This window comes from Malus sylvestris, chromosome 10 (genome assembly GCF_916048215.2).
Source record: "Malus sylvestris chromosome 10, drMalSylv7.2, whole genome shotgun sequence".
In the NCBI taxonomy this organism is placed as follows: Eukaryota; Viridiplantae; Streptophyta; class Magnoliopsida; order Rosales; family Rosaceae; genus Malus; species Malus sylvestris.
Window position 1 is genome coordinate 8,739,736 of NC_062269.1, and position 21,558 is coordinate 8,761,293.

General features: G+C 37.4%; 2 protein-coding genes across 2 annotated transcripts; one reads left to right on the forward strand and one right to left on the reverse strand.

Moving 5' to 3' along the window:
* The first annotated feature begins 6,372 nt into the window (after positions 1-6,372).
* Positions 6,373-9,197, forward strand: LOC126584156 (purple acid phosphatase 2-like). The gene is made up of 8 exons (XM_050248623.1): positions 6,373-6,579; positions 6,900-7,097; positions 7,265-7,376; positions 7,601-7,830; positions 8,015-8,153; positions 8,331-8,551; positions 8,711-8,832; positions 8,999-9,197. The coding sequence occupies exons 1-8, from the start codon at positions 6,373-6,375 to the stop codon at positions 9,195-9,197; spliced, it is 1,428 nt and encodes a 475-aa protein (XP_050104580.1).
* Positions 9,198-14,053: 4,856 nt separating this feature from the next.
* Positions 14,054-14,509, reverse strand: LOC126584195 (50S ribosomal protein L34, chloroplastic-like). Its single transcript, XM_050248656.1, has one exon. The coding sequence runs from the start codon at positions 14,507-14,509 to the stop codon at positions 14,054-14,056; it is 456 nt and encodes a 151-aa protein (XP_050104613.1).
* Positions 14,510-21,558: the final 7,049 nt, after the last annotated feature.

Here is a 21,558-nt window from a genome sequence, read left to right on the forward strand (position 1 = left end):
TTGATTGCTCGAATGTTCATGTGATTTCTAAATTTTCTGTTTTGTTGATAATTCAAGAAAGTGTCAGTCTTTCTTGATATTGCATAAAGTATCAATCTTTCTTGATTTAGCTGAAGATATAAATCTTTCTTGGCATATAAGGTAAGTGTCAATCTTTCTTGGATAACTAGATAGCAGTGAGTATCATTCTCACTTTAGTGGGTGAAATTCTTCTCTGAAGTATTGCAATTTGTATTTCTTGAGTATTTCATCATGTCTACAACTCCTGTTAAGGTTGAGAGTCTTTTGGGCATGCTTACAATAAAACTAAAGGATGACAATTTTGCTAAATGGCATTTCAATTTAAGTCAGTTCTTAAAGGCTATAAAATGTTTGGTAATTTTGATGGTATTGATGTATGTCCACCAAAATTTGTGACACACTAACACTGAGGTCACAACTGAAAATATTATAGTATATATTGAATGAGAATCAACTGATATGGCATTGCTCAGTTTGTTATTGACAACTATGTCTGATGAAGCTATTGAATATGTTCTTGGTTGTAAAACTGCATTTGAAGCTTGGTCAAATCTTGTGGAACGTTTTGCCTCTATGTTTAAGTCTAGGATTAACCATTTGAAAACTGAGCTGCATACAATACAAAAAGGATCATATTCCATTAATAAGTATCTATTGAGGCTCAAGAACATAAGAGAACAGTTAATTGCTGCAGGGGAGTTTATTTCTGACAATGATATAATGATTATTGGTCTTCCTGGATTACCAAAGGAATATGCTATAATTTGAATAGTTATTCTTGGCAGAGAATCAGCTATTACATTGAAAGAATTTCGTGCTCAGTTGTAAGGTGATAAAATACAAGTTGAAGGAGAAATGAATGTGCTATCCCAAAGCATGGTTGCATTATACACTCAAGGATCATCTACAACACAAAATTCATCTAATGCATCTACATCTAATCCTTTGGGTTACTGTCATATCCCTGCTACAACAGGTGGTACAATTACACAACAACAATTTCCACAACATCAATTTCCACTACCATAGTATCCACAGCAACAGTTTCCACAACAGTCTTAACTTTTTGATTCACAGTCTTATGGTTTTGGTTTCATAGGCAATGGATCAAACTCTGGCGGTCCAAGACAAAACTTTGGTCAAAAATCATTCAATGGTTCAAATTAAAAAAGTAATAATTACAGGCAAATGGTGGTTATAAAGGTAAGAATTTCAACTCCAGTGGCTCTTCAGGCTTTCAATCTGGGAATTCAAGACATAATGGCTCTAGTATGTGGTCTGGTAGCACTGAAAACAGGTTCAATGTGGTAATTGAATGTCAAATATGCAATAAGAGAGGTTATACAGCTATCAATTGCTTCCATCAAAATTCAAATACACCAACCACAGGTATATTGCTAGAATGTCATATTTGTGGAAAAATAGGACATTCTGCACTAGAGTGTTTTCACAGGGCAAATTATGCGTTTCAAGGTCCACTTCCACCTGCAACATTGAATGCTATGGCAGCACAACAAACACCTCAATATATTCAACAAGATTCCTAGATTGTTGACACTGAAGCTTCTCACCATCTCACTGCTGATATGAATGCACTCAATCAAGTCACTCCATTTGAAGGTTATAAGAAAATCACAATTGGCAATGGCATAGGTCTAACCATTGACAATATTGCTTCAGCTACACTCAAACACAATTCTCATGAATTGATCCTTAAGAATGTGTTACATGTTCCTAAAATTGCAAGGAGTCTTCTTTCTGTACTACAATTATGTGTTGATAACCATAGTTGATTTATTTGTGATGAAAGTGAGTTTTTTGTGTAGGACAAGAAGACAAATGAGGTTTTGTATCAAGGAAACAATAAGCTAGGGAGTTGTTTCAAATACCAGTTGTGAAAGAATCAAGAGGAGTGCAATCCACAATGCAGAATTCAGCTTTTTAGAACAGTTCGTAAAGTTAAAACAGTCTAATATAAGTATAGATTAGATAGTACTCATAATATGTGTACTCATTGTGTAAAAGGCAAGATGTCAAGGATTCCTTTTTTTTGTTAGAAGTGATAAATGTTCTCTGCCATTTTACAAGGTTCACTCACATATTTGGGGACCATCTCCTGTAAAATCTATTGAAGGGTATAGATACTATGTAACGTTTGTTGATGAATATACAAAGTATGTGTGGATTTTTCCATTGTGCAACAAATTTGATACAATTGCTTTGTTTTTAAGGTTCTATAATTTTGTTCACTCAATTTGGAATTGTAATTAAATGTTTGCAAACTGATGGAGGAGGAGAATACATTAGTCTTGCATTTAAATCTTTTCTTTATTCAAAAGGGATTGAATATATAATCTCTTGTCATTATACTCCACAACAAAATGGATTGGTAGAAAGGAAACATAGGCATGTTGTTAAAACTGTTATCACTTGGCTTATTGTTGCTGGTTTACCTGCTGAATTTTGGTATTATGCATGTGCACATTTAGTGTTTTTTATCAATAGGATGACATGTAAGTCTTTGGCACTAGAACCCCCTACAAAATATTGTATACCAAGCAATCATATTTGAAGTCTATAAGAATATTTGGTACTGTTGTGTATCCATGGTTAAGACCGTATAACAACAATAAACTACAACCAAGATCTAAGAGATGTATTTTCTTGAGATATTCAATGGGTAATAAGGGTGTTATCTGTTACAATCCCAAAACAAGGAAATGCATTGTTTCAAGGCATGTACTTTTTGATGAAATGGTATTTCCTTATATTCAAGACTCACAACATAACATCTCTCAGCAAGCTATGGATTCGTTTACATCATCTCATTTGGTTAGATTAGTTGTTGTTCCATTTTCAATTCCAACACAAGTTTTACATCATAAAAATGCAGCAAATCAAAATGGTCATCTCCATTCAGCTTCTTCTCTAAGTCAATCTGGGAACATTTCTTTACAATATGAGGGGTCTTCCAATATTTCTATCAATTCCAATGCTTCTACAAACATAGAAAATCAAGATATCAGTAGTCAAGTGCATGGCTCATCATCTACAATAGGCAATACTCTTTCCTCTTCATCTGATACGCCTTTTTTGCTTCATGTCCTTGATCCTGCACAATTCCAAGTAATACTCCCTATTTCTTCTACACCTGACACTCACAACACTGCTCAATATTTAGATCATGGCATCCAAACTTGACTAAAGACATGAGCTATTCAAAGACAAAACTATTCATCCTTTGTTGCTGCTTTACCAGAGTTACAATCATTACAATTTCAAGATCCTAGTGTATCATCAGAATTTGATTACATGTGTGAAGGATTCTCATTCATTGCTGATATAACTGAGGTTAGGTTGAAGAACCTAAACATTTTAAAGCAGCATCCACAATAGTACAATGGCAAAATGCCATACAAGAGGAATTCGATGCATTGATAGCTCAAAGAACTTGGAGATTAGTTCCCTCTCCAACAAATAAAACTGTCATTGGGAGTAAATGGGTGTACAAAGTCAAAAGAAATCCTAATGGGATAGTTGCAAGGTATAAGGCAAGGTTGGTGGCACAAGGCTACAATCAAGAACAAGTTCTAGACTACTCTGAAACATTCAGTCAAGTAGTTCGACACACTACAGTGAGATTAATACTTGCATTGGTAGTTCAAAATAATTGGAGTGTGAGACAAGTAGACATCAAGAATGCATTTCTGCATGGGGAACTTGAGAATGAGGTCTACATGAAACAACCACAAGGTTTTGTGAATTCCAAGCATCCAACACATGTTTGCAGGTTAATTAAATCTCTATATAATCTCAAACAGGCTCCAAGAGCCTGGAATTCGAAGTTTACTAACTTTCTGCCTTCCATGGGCTTTAAAACCTCAATGTCTGATACTAGTATATTTCTAAAAGAAGATGATGGAGATGTGATTATCATGTTATTATATGTGGATGACATAATATTGTCTGGTTCAAATCCTGCAAAGATACAATCTACCATTTCCCAACTTGCAGAGGTCTTTGATTTAAAAGACATGGGACAATTGACATATTTCTTAGGACTTCAACTTCAATATCAATCAGATGGATCTATATTTGTTAATCAATCGAAGTACACAAAGAAGTTGCTAAGGAAAGCAGGCATGGAGTCATGTAAACCCACTTCAACTCCATCAAAGCCTCACTCTCAAATACTTGTTTCTAAAGGAATTCCTGATAAAGATCCAACTCATTACAGAAGCTTAGTAGGTGCACTTCAATACCTTACATTTACAAGACCATATATAACTCATGTTGTCAATGTTGTTTGCCAATACATGACAAAGTCATTTGAGTTACATATGCATTTGGTTAAACGGATTTTGAGATATTTGCAAGGAACCATACATTATGGTTTGAGGTATACAAAATCATTTGACTCTACCATTTCAGCCTATTCAGACTCTAATTGGGCAGCAAAATTAACACCAGGAGGTCTATCACTGGTTATGTGGTTTATATTGGTTCTAATCCAATCTCATGGCAGTCTAAGAAGCAATCCACAATGTCTCAAAGTTCCACAAAAGCTAAGTATAAAGCTTTGGCTCACTATGCAGCTAATGGGTTTTGGATCTGTTCATTACTAAAAGATTTGAACCAATTTATTCCCATACCACCTCGATTACAATATGATAATTTGTCAGCATTAGCCTTGTGTTCTAATCTGGTGTTTCACTCAAAAATTAAACACCTAGACGCAGACTGCCATTTTGTTCGAGAGAAAGTACAAAAAAAGGGATATTATTGTGCAATACATTCTCATTGAAAAACAAGTAGCTGATGTATTCACAAAGGGTCTTCATAGTCCAGTCTTTCTTAAACACTGCAACAATCTCAACATTGGAGTTCTTCCTCAGCAGTCTACAAATACATCAGGGACTTAGTGTTCTTGAAGATGTCTTGCTGTCAATCTAAGCTCTAACGGCTTAGCATGAGGGGGGAGAGTATTAACCATAGTCATTAGTGATGACATGGTTACTTAAGAGTGGAGAATGTGATTAGTTGAGAAGTGTGGTTAGTTGTAATGTGTAGGCAGTTAAGGTTGTTATAAGGATAAGTTTGTTAGAAGTTGTTGTGGCAATAACCAAAGAAGTTAGACAGCATTGTTGTAATTGAGCACGTGATTTAGCTCTATAAAAACGAAGTGTAAATTGCCATTTATGGCATTTGGAAATATACAATCATTCTATCTCAACACGTACTCTCTCTTATTGCCTTCTAGTTTTTCATCTCAGATCTTTACATTTGTTCAAAGATCTTAGTGAAGTTAATACTTGCTACCTCATCTCTCTTGATTTGTCATGCTTACATGGTCCACTTTTAGTCTCATCCCTCCCACAAAAATAGAATATTTTTGCCAACCACTCTCAACCTCAAGTGATGTTGATACAAAATACTTTATTTTATCACTCTTAAATGAGTTTAAATTTTGAGATCCATCTTGTGAATAGACAAATCTCAAAATTCAAACACATGCACTAATAATAATAGAGTGGTGAGTATTACCACTATTTAAGATGGTAAAAACAAATGCACAATATAAAAATCTATCCCCTCTCACACTATCCGGATTAGGGGTGTAATGTCCAACATCGAGAAGAGATCCTCTCCTGATCTTTCCCACCAAATCCCACCAATCAATTAATTCGGACCCTTGAAATTTGATCCAACGGCTAAAATTATTTTAACTTTTTAAAGGACTCCCTATTTGTAATCGTTAGATCAAATTTCAAGAGCCTGAATTAATTGATTGGTGGGCTTTAGTAGGAGAGATCCGGAGAGGATCTCTTCCCCCAACATCCTCTCCTCAATATTACCCATTTATTTTAACCGGTGTTACACGACACGACCTGTTAAAGTATCGGGTATGACACGAAAACGACATGAACACAGGAAACACGACACGAATGCCAGGTCTACCCAGCATCCTCTCCTCAATATTATAATACGACACGTGGGAAAACAAAACTGCACCAACACAAAACAGTATTTATCGCTCATCGGCAAAACAAAGGCAACGGGGAAACCAAAGTTCATAGCATAGACTCATCGAGTTTACGACTAAAGCCTAAACAGACAAAGCTAAAGAAAAATGGAAGACAAACATAAGAATCTGCTCAAGAACTAAAACATCACAACATCACCAACAAAGAACTCACCTAAGACAAAATCCAGGCCAACCCAACTCTCATTTCATTCAAATACCTCACAGTATGACAAATTACAGAATTTTTTTTGTTTAATTTTATTAAACGGTTTCATGTATATTTAAGGAGGATGAGGGTTCAGAGCAAATGGAGTGCTGTGGATAATATGACCGAGATGGGTGTGGGGAGCTTAGATTCTTCTACTTGTTCAAGGGTAGCCATTTTTGTAGTCTTGGGTTTGGTTTTGAACTTGGCAGTGGTTTGTAATGGAGGTCAAACAAGCGCTTTCGTGCGGAAAATTGATTTCAGCGCGGACATGCCGCTTGACAGTGACGTCTTTCGAGTCCCTCTTGGGTACAATGCACCTCAACAAGTATAATCTCTCTATCTCTCTCTCTCTCTCTCTCTCTCTCTCTCTCTCTCTCTCTCTCTCTCTCTCTCTCTTTCTCTCTCTCTAGAATTACGATACATTGTTAATGCAGTTCTGTCTTTTGTTTTGATCGTTTACATTCTTTTGAATTGTATGGAACCATATTTACAAGACCCGTTACTGTTTTTTTATAGTTTTGATTTCAGAAACTTATTGCTTACTACATAGTCTTGCTTCTTTTCTTGATGGGATTGACTAATTTGTGTAGTTTCGAGCGTTTTTTTTTTTATATTTAGTTTACTTGATGTTTGTGCTGGGTAAAGGTTCATATAACACAAGGAGACCATACGGGAAGCGCGGTGATTGTGTCATGGATCACTGCCGACGAACCAGGTTACAGTAAGGTGGTTTACTGGAGTGCAAATAGCGAGAACCAGACGGCTGAGGGCATAATTACAACTTATACTTTTTACAATTACACTTCTGGTTACATTCACCATTGTATCATCGGAAACTTGACGGTACGTTTCCTCTGCTTTATGTTTTGCCTCATTTTTTATTCATTTCAATTGCATAGTTTCTGGAATTGATCCGAGAGTTTTGGAATTTGCTGACTGAAATTACGCATGTAGCCTAAGTACAAGTTTATAGATAATAGTATGTTCCAATCATCTAAATTGTTATGCAGTTCAACACCAGATATTACTATGTGGTTGGAATTGGCGAAACTGAGACGCAGTTCTGGTTTACAACTCCTCCTGAAGTTGGGCCCGACGTACCTTACACATTTGGTCTCATAGGTGAGGATGTCATACCAGAAATGGATGCATCGTAACGTGATGCAACTAATTAGACTTGCTTTAACTTTTGGCTTTCTGATTCAAAGATAAGTTAATCCTGTTCAGTGGGTTGGAAAGTTTTACTAGTTTAAATCTTTTGAAACTCGTTCCTTGGTGCACAAGTTTCTAATTGAAACAGTATGCATTTTTGTTTTTGGCCTTATTCATTGGGGTTTTATTTGCAGGGGATCTGGGTCAGACCTTTGATTCAAACAAGACTCTTACTCATTACGAATCAAACCTGCTGAAAGGACAAACAATATTGTATCTTGGGGACCTCTCCTATGCAGATGACTACCCGAATCATAATAATGTTAGGTGGGATACGTGGGGAAGATTCGTCGAGAGAAGTGCTGCTTATCAACCTTGGATATGGACTGCAGGGAATCATGAAATTGATTTTGCCCCAGAAATTGTAAGCTAAAAATTTAACCACCCTGTATGATATAGTTAATGGACTAGGAATATAGAATCTTCCTCGACTATGATCCCATTGTGTTTACAAAATTATACTGGAATTGCTGCTTATTTCGCAAATGTATATTTTTCCAAATGGGATCAAGTATTTTGCTAAAAGTAGCTTGGTACTTTTGTTGCAGGGTGAACCAATACCTTTTAAGCCTTACACTCACCGGTATTATGTCCCGTATAATGCATCGGGGAGTACTGCCCCATTTTGGTACTCAATCAAAAGAGCTTCGGCATACGTTATAGTCTTGGGTTCTTATTCTGCATACGGTAAGGGAAAAAAATATAGGTGTCTCTGTGTGTGTGTGTGTGTGTGTATTTCGTTTTCTAGACAGAATACATACTATTTCTGAATTGGTGGTCAGGTCATCCTGCACAATGTTTTCGTTTAATTGAATGGTTCTACTGCTTAATGTGACATATTATCATTTCCTTTTTTTTCTTAAGGTACATACACTCCGCAGTACAAATGGCTCCAGGAGGAGCTACCGAAAGTTAACAGGAGTGAGACCCCTTGGTTGATTGTTATAATGCATTGTCCATGGTATAATAGCTACCAGTCGCACTATATGGAAGGGGAAGCCATGAGGGTGATGTTTGAGGCCTGGTTTGTGGAGTACAAAGTCGATGTGGTATTTAGCGGTCATGTCCATGCCTACGAGCGATCTGTAAGTGCCCAGTGTATGTACAACATATATATATATATATATATGTGTGTGTGTGTGTGTGTGTGTGTGTGTGTGTGTGTATTAATAAGATTCTCTCTGCAGGACATCCTTCATCAATTTTTTATGTCTTTATTTGACTAGTGATCGGTTATATCGCAGGAACGCATCTCCAATGTTGCATATGACATTGTGAATGCTAATTGCACTCCTGTAAAAGATCAATCTGCACCCGTCTACATTACTGTTGGTGATGGAGGAAATCTTGAAGGCTTATCGACCGTGTAAGAACATCAACATACACGAATAGATTCAGTATTTTCTTATTAGAATTGCATACTAACGTATGAATATTTTTTACTAATCAATTACTATCAAGGGCTTGACAACTTTTCAAAATACTCAGAAAGACTTAGCATATGTGTTTTCTTGCTTTCTTTCGCGGTGCAGTATGACGGAGCCACAACCAGATTACTCAGTCTTCCGGGAAGCCAGTTTTGGTCACGGCATCTTTGACATCAAGAACAGAACCCATGCTCACTTTAGCTGGCACCGCAACGAAGATGGATATGCCGTAGAAGCTGATTCCCATTGGCTTTTCAACAGATACTATTATCCCGCTGATGATTCAAAATCCACAAGTGCCTAATTAGTAACGTATAATACAAATGTATGAATCATTACGAGGTTCAATATTCCAAGAAAGAATATTGAAGAACATGAAGTAACCTTCACTTCAGGGAATTTCAGGTGTTCGGATTCATCTTCTCATAAGGGAATTTCAGGTGCTATGAAAAGATTAATTAAGGCACGAAAAAAAAATTGGATACAGCAATTGTCTATCTTTTCATCACTTGACTACTTATCTAAATGATCACGATGAGAAAGCTACATAGAATATAAAACCGGTTACACGTAATATTTTCTCAAAATCTTTTTGAGAGATGAATGCAACCATTCCTCAACAAGTGACTTGGCTCATTTCTTACGGTAATATTCTCAATATTATGGGTAAGAAAAATGTTTATACATTTTTGTGTTTGTAACGGGTTATTTCTACTTATGCATGTCTAAAAGAGTGGCATTCAAATATAAGGCCACTTTTGATAAAAATAAAAATAAAAGGTTAAATTACAAAAAACTACCTCAACTATGGATCGAATGACAATCTCATACCTCATGTTTGAAAAATGACAATGTCATACCTCATCTTACGAATTCATTTCAATGTCATACCTCCGTTAGTTTTTCTATTAAGTTTGACCGTTAAATTGTGAGTTGGCAGGCGTGGAACCCACATCCTTATCCAACTAAATTAAAATTTTAATTAAATACTAATAAATATATTACAACAAAAAAAAATATATAGAAAATCATTTAAAAATTATTAAGAAATTGTGGGACCCACCCTTATCACCCACCTTTTTCCTACCCCATATGTCCCCTACCTTTTCCCTACCCCTCTCTTTTTTACCTCTGCAATTCTCCCCCGCAGCCCCCGACAACAAAACCTAACCCTAATTCCCCAATTTCAAACAAAAAATTCCAATTCCCCCCAAACCCTAACCCTAAATTTCAAATCTCCATGCCAATTTCAAACAGAAAACCCCAATTCCCCCAAACCCTAACCCTAAGTTTCAAATTGTTAGCCCCAATCACCCCCACAACAATGTCTACACCACCATTACCGTCGCCCACAGCCTCCGATAAGAAGCTCCAGCCACTGTCATGGACCCAAGAGGAGACGGTGTAACTAAGGAGGGTCCAGCAGAACTCAAGTCAGTGGGAAGATTGGATGGTGACCGTGGCGACCAGATGTAGCTACAACCTCGCTTCCCACATCACATTTGTCACCGTCGACTGGTACATTCTCTGCTAGAGGCTAATAGGCATTCGAGTAGAACTGTTGGGCCCATCTTGTGCTGAAGGCGGGTTTTCATAAAGGGAAGAAAGAGTGGCGACAACGGGAATGGCAATGGGTGAATTGGGAGTTCCGTGGACCAGGAGAGGAAGAGAGTGAGTGAGTGAGTGAGTGAGGAAGAGAGTTTTCCTGAGGACCAGGAAGAGACACTGGCGGTGGGTTTTGTTGTTGGGGGCTGCGAGGGAGAATTACAAAGGAAAAAAATGAGGGGTAGGGAAAAGGTAGGGGACGGATGGAGTAGGGAAAAAGGTTGGGGATGGGGGTAGGTCCCACAATTTCTTAATAAATTTTTTAAATGATTTTCTATATTTTTTTTTTTTTGTTGAAATATATTTATTAGTATTTAATTAATTTTTTAATTTAGTTGGGTAAGGATGTGGGTCTCACGCCTGTTAACTCATAATTTAACGGTCAAACTTAACAGAAAAATTGACGGAGGTATGACATTGAAACGAATTCGTAAGATGAGGTATGACATTGTCATTTTTCAAACATGAGGTATGAGATTGTCATTTGATCCATAGTTTAGGTAGTTTTTTGTAATTTACCCAAAAAAAAAAAAATATATATATATATATACAAGGCCACGTACTAAAGTTAAAAGCTTAAAGTATGGTAGGGTACGTGTTATCGTAGTAGTGGAAAGTAATTTGTCTATGCACTCTGGTGCGGATGTAATTCACATCAATCCTCCTTCTTTTAATAACTAACAATTTAATCCACTACCACTATTTGTCAAAAAATAAAAAATAAATAAATAAAATAAAATAAACTTTATGTATTCAAGCTTCTACATAAAACCCAAAAGTTGGGTACTCATCGGTCAGCATATTTATCTCACTAACCGCCTATGCGGCCCACTAAAATTGCTACACGTGTCAAGTAAAATATTCTCTAACCCTGGCCATCTTCACAACCAAACATTCATCTTCTTCCACCCTTTCTTGCTTATGAACAAATCTCGTCAACCATCAATTTGTAATTATTATCCTCATTCAGTTTTGTTGATGCACAAAACCGGAAGGGTCTTGGAACAACATAAATCCAACCGTGAATCTGCAAGAAAGTAATAAATACAAGATGTATCGTGGTTCACCCTAATGTTTGGGCTATGTCCACACTGATATTGTATTTCTCTGTTTGTGAGAGGATGAGAAGGTGGGAGCTTCTGAGGGTGAGAGAGCTCTTTCCCATGGCCTAAGAATTGGCCTCCCTTAATAAGGAGAGTGAGGGATCCTTTTATAGAATAAGGGCTCCTCACTTATTACATATTTGTCCCTTCATTTATTACATAATTACATTTGAGTCCCCCAGGTATTTATACGAGATCTAAATACGGAGGCCCTAAGTATGGTACAAACAGTAGTCCCCCAAGTCTTCAGTCAAGCGAGTCTTTTGGCTGGAAACTTGAAATTCAGTCCATGTGTGGGCCGAAGTAACTAGATGTCGTCTTGAACTGATACTCGATATGAGGCGGTGCTCAATCTGAAATGATGCTCAACTAGAAGTAGCATATGTTACGAGGCTGATCGATTTGTGGCTTATGTTGCCTTGGTTGGCTCGACTTGTGGCGTTAAAGGTGAGGAAGTCCCTTTTATAGAATAAGGGCTCGTTCCTCAATAGATAAATGATGGGCTAGAGTTGATGCTCTCTAATGATGGTGAGGGCGTCTCTTTTATAGAATAAGGGCTCACTCTTCAGTACATAAAGAATGGGTGCTCTCTAATGAAAATGAGGGAGTCCCTTTTATAGAATAAGGGCTCGCTCCTCAATACATAAGTGATGGGTTAAGAGTGATGTTCGCGGGAAGGCGATTGCTTAGCTGGCGGCGATGCTCTCTAATGATGGTGAGGGAGTCCCTTTTATAAAACAAGGGCTCGATCCTCAGTACATGAAGAATGGGTGTTCTCTAATGAAAGTGAGAGAGTCCCTTTTATAGAATAAGGGCTCACTCCTCAATACATAAGTGATGGGTTAAGAGTGATGCTCACGGCGAGGTGGTTGCTCAACTGACGGCGATGCTCTCTAATGATGGTGAGGGAGTCATTTTTATAAAATAAGGGCTCGCTTCTTAGTACATGAAGAATAGGTGCTCTCTAATGAAAGTGAGGAAGCCCCTTTTATAGAATAAGGGCTCGCTCCTCAATACATAAATAATGAGCTAAGTCCCCCAAGTATTTTTCATGAGGCCCAATATATGGTACATAATGTAGTCCCCCAAGTCTTCAGTCAATAGGGTCTGTTGACTGGAGACTTCAAATTGAATCCATGTATGGGTCGAAGTGGAGGTTATTCGGAGGCGATATTTGTATACCCTGCACTGAAGCTTTGCAAGTAAAGCTTTGAAGCTGGAGCTTTGTAAATGAAGCTTTTGAAGCTGGAGCTCTCGAAGCTGGAGCTCTGTAAATGAAGCTTTTGAAGCTAATTGACATGAGTGATGTTCATGAATGTTTATGTTGATTGACATGAGTGATGCTCATGGATGTTGACATGAGTGATGCTCATGAATGTTGACATGAATGATGGTCATGAATGTTTATGTATGATTGACATGAGTGATGTTCATGAATGTTTATGTATGATTGACATAAGTGATGCTCATGTATAATTTTGGAGTACTAGACGTACTTTTGATCACCTGGTTGGTGATAATAGCGGCAGGCTGCCAAATAATTTTGGAGTACTGGGCGTACTTTTGATCACCTGGTTGGTGATAATAGCGGCAGGGTGCCGAATAAATTTGGAGTACTGGACATACTTTTGATCACCTGGTTGGTGATAATAGCGGCAGGTTGCCGAATAATTTTTTGTAGTACTGAACGTACTTTTGATCACCTGGTTGGTGATAATAGAGGGCCTAGCTCTTTTTTGGCATATGGGTCTTTGCCCTCCACACAACATTCCAGCCCTTTTTTTTTTTGGCATGCTGCATTCTTTCTTTCTTTATGATTACCTTCTGGTGGGTTTATACAGATGTCTGCAAAAGATAAAAAAATAAATAAATAAATAAATCACATCACATCACTAAAAAATCTGCTGCAGAAATGGGTATGGCAGATGGTTGGATAGTGGGATAGCATGTGCTTGCGGGGGGCAGGGCCTGCTCAATGGGTTACGCCCATAATTATGCCATCACATCGTCTGCTTTTTCTTTATCTTCTTCCTTTTTTCTTTTCTCTGCTGCACTTAATGGGCAGCCATGCTTTCTGTTTTTTCTCCTTTTTTCTGCTTTCTGCAATTATCTCAGTGGGTAGCCATGTTTTCTGCTTTTTTCTCTTTTTTTTGTTTTTTTTTTCTTTTTTTCTTTTTCTTTTCACTTTCCACTGCACCTCTCTCTCTCTCTGAGCTATTCGAAAGCAGTCGCAATCTATATCGCCTTGCTCTTAGGTATGATCCCGCCAAAGCTTGGAGACTGCTCCGAGCTGCGTTTCTACACTGTTCGAGGGGGCTAGGCAGAGAGATTTTCGGAGCTTGGAGAGATGATCTAGGTCGGGGTTTTGAAGGGTGTTTGAGATGCAAGATTGGCAGAGGGTCTTTCATTCCGGTGATAATGCGGCCGGATGAGCTGCTGGCATCTGAGGTGGCTATTGGATCGGCGGTGCTGGCTGTTTTCCACTGCTGGGATTGCTCTTCGTGTAGAGGACCTTCAGCCCCTTAGCATATCGGTGCTTCATCATTGCTTTCCCTCCAGTTGTTCTCATGCGCCTATAGAATCCATGAGTTCGAGCCAAGGATTTCCTGGACTTACTTCTCTTGGTTAGACATAGGGCAACCTTCCCGGCCCTCACCACTAAGCCAGAGCCTCTTCTTCTTCCAATCCTAACACTAGAGCTCAAATCTAAACCTAAAGATAAACATGAGAAGGCGGAAGTGGAAGCGATAGAGGAGGAAGAGATGAATGAGCAATGAAGAAACGGGGAACGCGCGGCGGCGCCACCGCTGAGAGACACGAAGCTCTTCCTTGTTGTAGAGCCGATGAGGAATGTGAAAGAAGCACAGGGTGTGGAGGCTCGAGTGGAAAGGTACGGCGACCACGCCATTGCTAAAACTAAAGCCATTATTCCTTTTGCCTTCTTCTGCAGTTGTTGTAGTTCTGCTTTCTTCTTTCTTTCTGTAGTTTCTCTTTCTTCCCCACTGACTTTCTTCGCAGTGTGGTGTCAGACTTGAAAATGGTTTTGTTTAATTGAGATTGACTTGAGGGAGGGAGAGTTGAGCGTCTCTTGGTTTTGCAGATCCACGGTGGACAGTGGTGAGGTTTCACTGTGGTGAGATGAAAAAATGAAAGAAAATTGACATAGCTTTTTGTGTCGTTTCCCACAGACGGCGCCAAATGTTGATGCACAAAACCGGAAGGGTCTTGGAACAACGTAAATCCGACTGTGAATCTGCAAGAAAGTAATAAACACAAGATGTATCGTGGTTCACCCCAATGTTTGGGCTACGTCCACACTGATATTGTATTTCTCTGTTTGTGAGAGGATGAGATGATGAGAGGGTGAGAGCTTCTAAGGGTGAGAGAGCTCTTTCCCATGGCCTAAGAATTGGCCTCCCTTAATGAGGAGAGTAAGGGGTCCTTTTATAGAATAAGAGCTCCTCACTTATTACATATTTGCCCCTTCATTTATTACATAATTACATTTGAGTCCCCCAGGTATTTATACGAGATCTAAATACGGAGGCCCTAAGTATGGTACAAACAAGTTTAAACTTATTGCTCGTCGAATCGTGTATTGTCTCTGCAAATTTTCCCCATGGCCTTATTCTTACATCACTGCATTTTTCACACATCATTCGCCTCTCTATCTTGACTTGCAGACTTGCAGTGTAAACTCTGATGAGTCCATATTATATCATATATTTTACCTTAAACTTAGTATTAATTTATTGGTTATTTTGGTAAAATTTTGATATTTTGTTATATATTTTCAATATAGGACATTCGACTTCCTCTGGAGCAAAAAGTGATCAAACGGATGAATTTTATAGTGATTCCAATTGGAGAATGTTCGTGTGCCTTTCAAGATGATAGTGTCAAAATCCAGATTTTTCTACCAAGCCGTTTGACCGTGGTGAAGAAATAAAGGCCCAGCGCGCAGCTTTCCCAGATTGACATTTTTTGACGTTTTGTGTATTTTTTAGGTCAAGATAGCATATTTTGAGGAAGATTTCTTTTGAGGATTTGTAGGGGATGTCTTCAGCTTTCAAAAGAGGTGTTTGGGACCAAATCGGAGTTGATTTAGTCGGTCAAAAGTCTAATTTTCTGAGAACTCCGAATTCTAGTTCAAATAGGAAACCTTTTATTTTTTATTTTATTATTTTATTATGTTTCCTAGTTTTATTCTAAGACTTCTAGAAAGAATTTTATTTTGTAGTAGTTTAAATAAGGCTTTTTAACCATTAGGTTAAGGAGGGGAGAGGAGAACGCAATATTTTGGCTTTAGAGTGCTTTTGACGATTCAAGTTTATTTTCAAGGTGTTTTCTATCCATGTTTTTAATAATATTTTGTTTTATGATTATTCGTAACTATTTTCGTATGCTAGGGCGAGGCCACAAGTCTTAGCAAGAGTATGTAGTTTCTTTTCAATTTGCTTAATATTATGCATGCAAGTTTTGAATTATTAATCATTGTGCTTTAGACAATCTAATTGTCTTGATGATTGGCCACCATTAAGATATTTAGAAAAGTAATTTGATGCAATTTTGGCAGAGGGTTGTCCCTGGAATTGGTAATGGCTTCTTGTGGTTAATATGTGTAACTTCTTAGGATGGACGACACGTCTTAAGGGTTATATGGTTTTTCAAAAGGGTTTCACAAAACTTAATGAGTCTTGCATGTTCACATTCGATGTGGATGCCACAAACGGGTTGCATGATAGATATACGTTCTATGTTGGAGGTTCCAAGTAGGGCATACTTTAGGAAAACCTAACCTTCAAAATATGCATGTGTAATTCATAAGTAATTGGAAGAACTACGTAGGATTATTAAGGTGACGGCGGAATTCTAGTGCTCAAAATTATTTTCAAAACTATTTTCTTTTGTTTTCTTTACTTTCTCAATTTATTTAATTGTTTTTAATTAAATTCGTTTTTAATATTTTACGTCATTAAATCATCTTTTCCCAAACTTAGTTTTCAAATAATTAATTAAGATTTTGTTTTAACATAAATTATTCATTCAATCCATGTGGAACGACCTTACTTGAGCTGCTATACTACGATAACCTTGTACTTTTGCAAGTATTTTTAAGTGTTTTTATCCCTACTTTTGCAGGTGATAAAATACCTATCAAACTCCATATGCACTTTTTAGTTTGATGAACACACCCAATTTAATAATTAATTAGAAGCATGATTACAAACATAGTATGAGATGAATCCCACACTAGTGAGAGAGAACTCACATGAGCTTATAAGTAAGTTGGTTACTCATAATATTGCTAATTGGTTTATAGTGGACCTCAACTTCTTTTATGGTATCAAAGCAGGTTGTCCCGTGTGTGAAGCCACACGTGCTCCACGTAACCCTGGTTGTGTTGTCCATGTGTTTGGCTTGAAAATTTGTCACACGTGACGGGGGCGTGTTGAGATGAATCACACATTGATAAGCGAAAGGACCTTGCATTAGCATATAAGTAAGTTAGGTTACTTCTAATATTGCCAATTAATTTTACAATAAACCTCAACTTCCTTCGCATAGCAACAAGCTGCTACTATTTAATCCTCACATTCTATTCCAAATTATAAGTACAACAACAACAACAACAACAAAGCCTTTTCCCACTAAGTGGGGTCGGCTATATGAATCCTAGAACGCCATTGCGCTCGGTTTTGTGTCATGTCCTCCGTTAGATCCAAGTACTCAAGTCTTTTCCTAGGGTCTATTCCAAAGTTTTCCTAGGTCTTCCTCTACCCCTTCGGCCCTGAACCTCTGTCCCGTAGTCACATTTTCGAACCGGAGCGTCAGTAGGCCTTCTTTGCACATGTCCAAACCACCGGAACCGATTTTCTCTCATATTTCCTTCAATTTTGGCTACTCCTACTTTACCTCGGATATCCTCATTCTCAATCTTATCCTTTCTCGTGTGCCCATACCTCCCACGAAGCATCCTCATCTCCGCTACACCCATTTTGTGTACGTGTTGATGCTTCACCGCCCAACATTCTGTGCCATACAACATCGCGGCCTTATTGCCGTCCTATAAAATTTTCCCTTGAGCTTCAGTGGCCTACGACGGTCACACAAACACGCCGGATGCACTCTTACACTTCATCCATCCAGCTTGTATTCTATGGTTGAGATCTCCATCTAAGTCTCCGTTCTCTTGCAAGATAGATCCTAGGTAGCGAAAACGGTCACTTTTTGTGATCTTCGCTAGATTGCTCCGGTCATTAGTGTGGATAAGTATATAAATGGATAGAGATAGGAAAGCAAACACAAGATGTACGTGGTTCACCCAGATTGGCTACGTCCACGGAATAGATGAGTTCTCATTAATTGTGAAGAGTTTACACAAGTACATAGGTTCAAGCTCTCCTTTAGTGAGTACAAGTGAATGATTTAGTACAAATGACATTAGGAAATATTGTGGGAGAATGATCTCGTAACCACGAAACTTCTAAGTACCGGAGTGTGGTATCGTCTTGACTTGCCTTATCTGTCTCATAGGTAGATGTGGCATCTTCTCTGGAAGTACTCTTCCTCCATCCAGGGGTGGTATCTGTAACTGGTGGAGATGCACAAGGTAATGTATCAATTTCACTTGAAGCTTACTTGTAGTTTCAGGCTTGGTCAAGCGCGATACAAACCATGTAGTAGGAGTCCTCCAAGTCGCCGAGCTAGGGGATCTGCTGAAAGAGGTGACAGACAATGTAAGCAATCAGAACTCCGGCTGATTGTTCACATTCTCCCTATCTTGCAGGCAGCATGAAGGATAAAGAGAAGAAAAATGAGAAGAGATGATATGGGATACTTTTGCTTTTGAAGAAGTAACTTTCCACAGGCTTATTCTTGAACTGGGCTGGAGGGTTTTCTGGTTTCCTCCAGAGTATAAGGCCGACTGAAGAATTTGAGGGTCAAAACAAGTCCATCAAATCCAAATTATAAGTACACAAGCAAAAATAATTAAACAGCAAAAGAAACAAGGCCGGTCCTGAGGGTGAGCAAGTGGTGCCACCGCACAGGACCCCCAAAATGGAAGGGCCCCCGATTTTTCAATTTTGCATACATATGCGTATATATAGCTGCATGTGTAGATTATTATAAACTTGAGTCTTAGCACAAGTGTTATTATTGGTTCTTTACATTAGCCTAGGGGATGGGTTCGAAACTCATCTTCATCATTTTTTTCAATTTATTTTTATTAAATGCATATGCTTCCACAAAATAATATAAAAATTCCACACAATAATATAAAAATTTGAACCCTAACCCTCTAAATAGTTAAGAAAAAGCAATACGCTACCTTTCCACTTGTTGATTTGTTAAATTTGTTTGTACTATTAGAATTTATAGAAGCTCAATTAAAAACTAAAATTATTTTTTTGAACAAAAAAAATTAAATTCTTAATACTTTTTAGGGTCTCCAATTCACTTTCGCACAGGGCCCTGAAATCTCAAGGCCGGATCTGAAAGGAAACATCCAGTAAAGCTACTCACCCACTCACATATATATAGATATTAGATACAGAATGTATGAAACCGATTACATAAATCTTTATTCATTACTATAAGCTTCTCTCAGCAAACGATTACAGAAAAGATAAAAGTAGCATCTATCCATGGAAGGATACCTAGTAATTATTTAAAATGCAAAACAAAACAAGTTAAGACTCCTAATCTCTGCATTAATCTTTACTACTTTGTTCTCTTAGCAGTTGTTGAAAGTTTTCTCCAAACCAACTATCGGAGGAAAACCAATTCTATTAATATATGCTGCTTTAGAAGGTCGGGACTTTTTTGGGGCAGGCGGGCATCGCACACTCTCTAGTCACATTAGTCTAGCCTCTTTAGCTGTGGGTGTAGTTGAACTTGCTTCTTCCGATTTTTCTTCGCTTTTGGTATTGATCGGCTTCACCGAGGATAAATCCATCTTGATGACTAAAATCGGCTAAAACGTACACTGCTACACAACAAACAAACGCACGGAGGCAATTGAAGACGTCCAACGCAAAGTACGTAGCCAAGGAAATTAAAGGTGGTTTTGTTGAGATCAATATTAAAGCTTATATATATACTAGTGTGTTCATCGGCTAGTTTTTCCTTTCCGACAACCAAAAAAGGAATATAGCTTAACCATATAACGGGTATATAGCCAATTCCGAGAGAAAGGGGGAGAACATAGAAAAAAAGTTAGGTATGGAAAAGGTTAAGTCTATGAAATGTATAAATAATATAATTATAAGTTACCCATAAATCCAATTTAACCTTAAAAAATGGAAAATCGAGTAGGAAAGCAACTTTTTGGATTGGGGGGATTTCCTGGAAAATTAGTACCTAACTCGACATCTATGATATTCGAAATTAAGACTTTTTATTTACAAATTAAGAGTAATATCACTAAACCGTAGTACACTAAGTAAAATACTTTTCATTATATGTATTAGTTGTTAGCTTCTTGTTCTTTTATCTTTACTTTCTCAAACCCGTTTCAACCTAATCCGACTTTTAACCTGACCGGACAATTAGGTATTAAGTACATATCCACATAAACCCTAATCGGACCTCGTCATTGTCATCTTATTCTGTTGGATTGACGTCTTGCCTGCCTAGATCCAACATAAACTCAAGCCTGATTTCGAGCTCGAATTCTAAACATGTCTAGAAATTGATCTTGGGATATTAGTACACAAAATAATTAACTGCAATTGAGTGATAAATATAATATAGATCGTATATAAGAAAATAATTTATTGAAATGTTAAGTAAATTGTCATTCAATATCTCGGTGAGTTGTTGACATAAATATTTCTCTACCATCTTGAGTTTCCTCTGTTCGAATTGGATGAACCAAGCTTTAACTTTGTTGATATATGAGTCAAATCAGGATTCGAATTGATGATCAATTTAACTCTAATGATTCGTAAATACTGTGTTGACCTTAAAAACTAATCGGGTACAAACACACTGAGAAAGACACACCCTATATAAACCATTGTCAAATTTGCAACAATTGTAACTCAAGTGCTTAAAGATGTTTATTTGTGTGCTTGGTTAAAAAATGTAAAGCAAACTTAATGTTATATATTATTTTGTAATTACAAATAAAAAGTATTCAGCTTTTATACAAACAAACGCTTTTAAAGTCTTACCATTTGAATTATAATTTACAGTTTAGTATTGTGTTTCGAGTTTCAAGTTGGACAAAATTTGTAGTGCAACCGAAATTTTATCTTCTTGTGCTTATCTCACTCTCCATGTGACTAAATGTCATATATACAACCGATTGCATTTGAATTTCTTTCCTCAAGCTAAAACACCTCCTCACACAATAGCAGGTGATGTTTGAGCCTTTTTTTTTTTTTTTTTTTTGGCGAACGAGATAATATATTATCTAAGCAAAGATGCCAAATATACAAAGAAGCCTACCCCGAGGCAAAAGCAAATAACAGCAAGTAGAGAGTAGTAGTACAAGGAGGCTTTTATTTCCTTCAATTATCCCAAAACTTTATCATGGTCAATTTCCTTTCACAACTGGCCATTTACTGCAGTGGTGAAAATATGTTAAGTCCTTGCATGATGGCGTAAGTACGAATCCCGTCAATGACTAATCTAATATCTAACCTAACAAAATCTATCGTTTGAAAAAAAAATAAAAAATTACCTCTCCAACATTAGATTACTCAGTATACTTCCAAATTAATAGAGTACTTCACGTGGATCCTATTTTCCCCTCAATTCTCTCTCATGCAAATTTTAATGCATCGACTTTCCGTATAAAGAGGCTCATCTCAACAAAATGACATTTTTATTATTTAAGTGTCTCGAATGTTTTCCATCTTAGAAATATGGACACAATATTTGATAAGAATTTAGAAATTTTGGTGGAGATATAATTTGCTATTAATAAAAGTTGAGTAAGTATTTGTT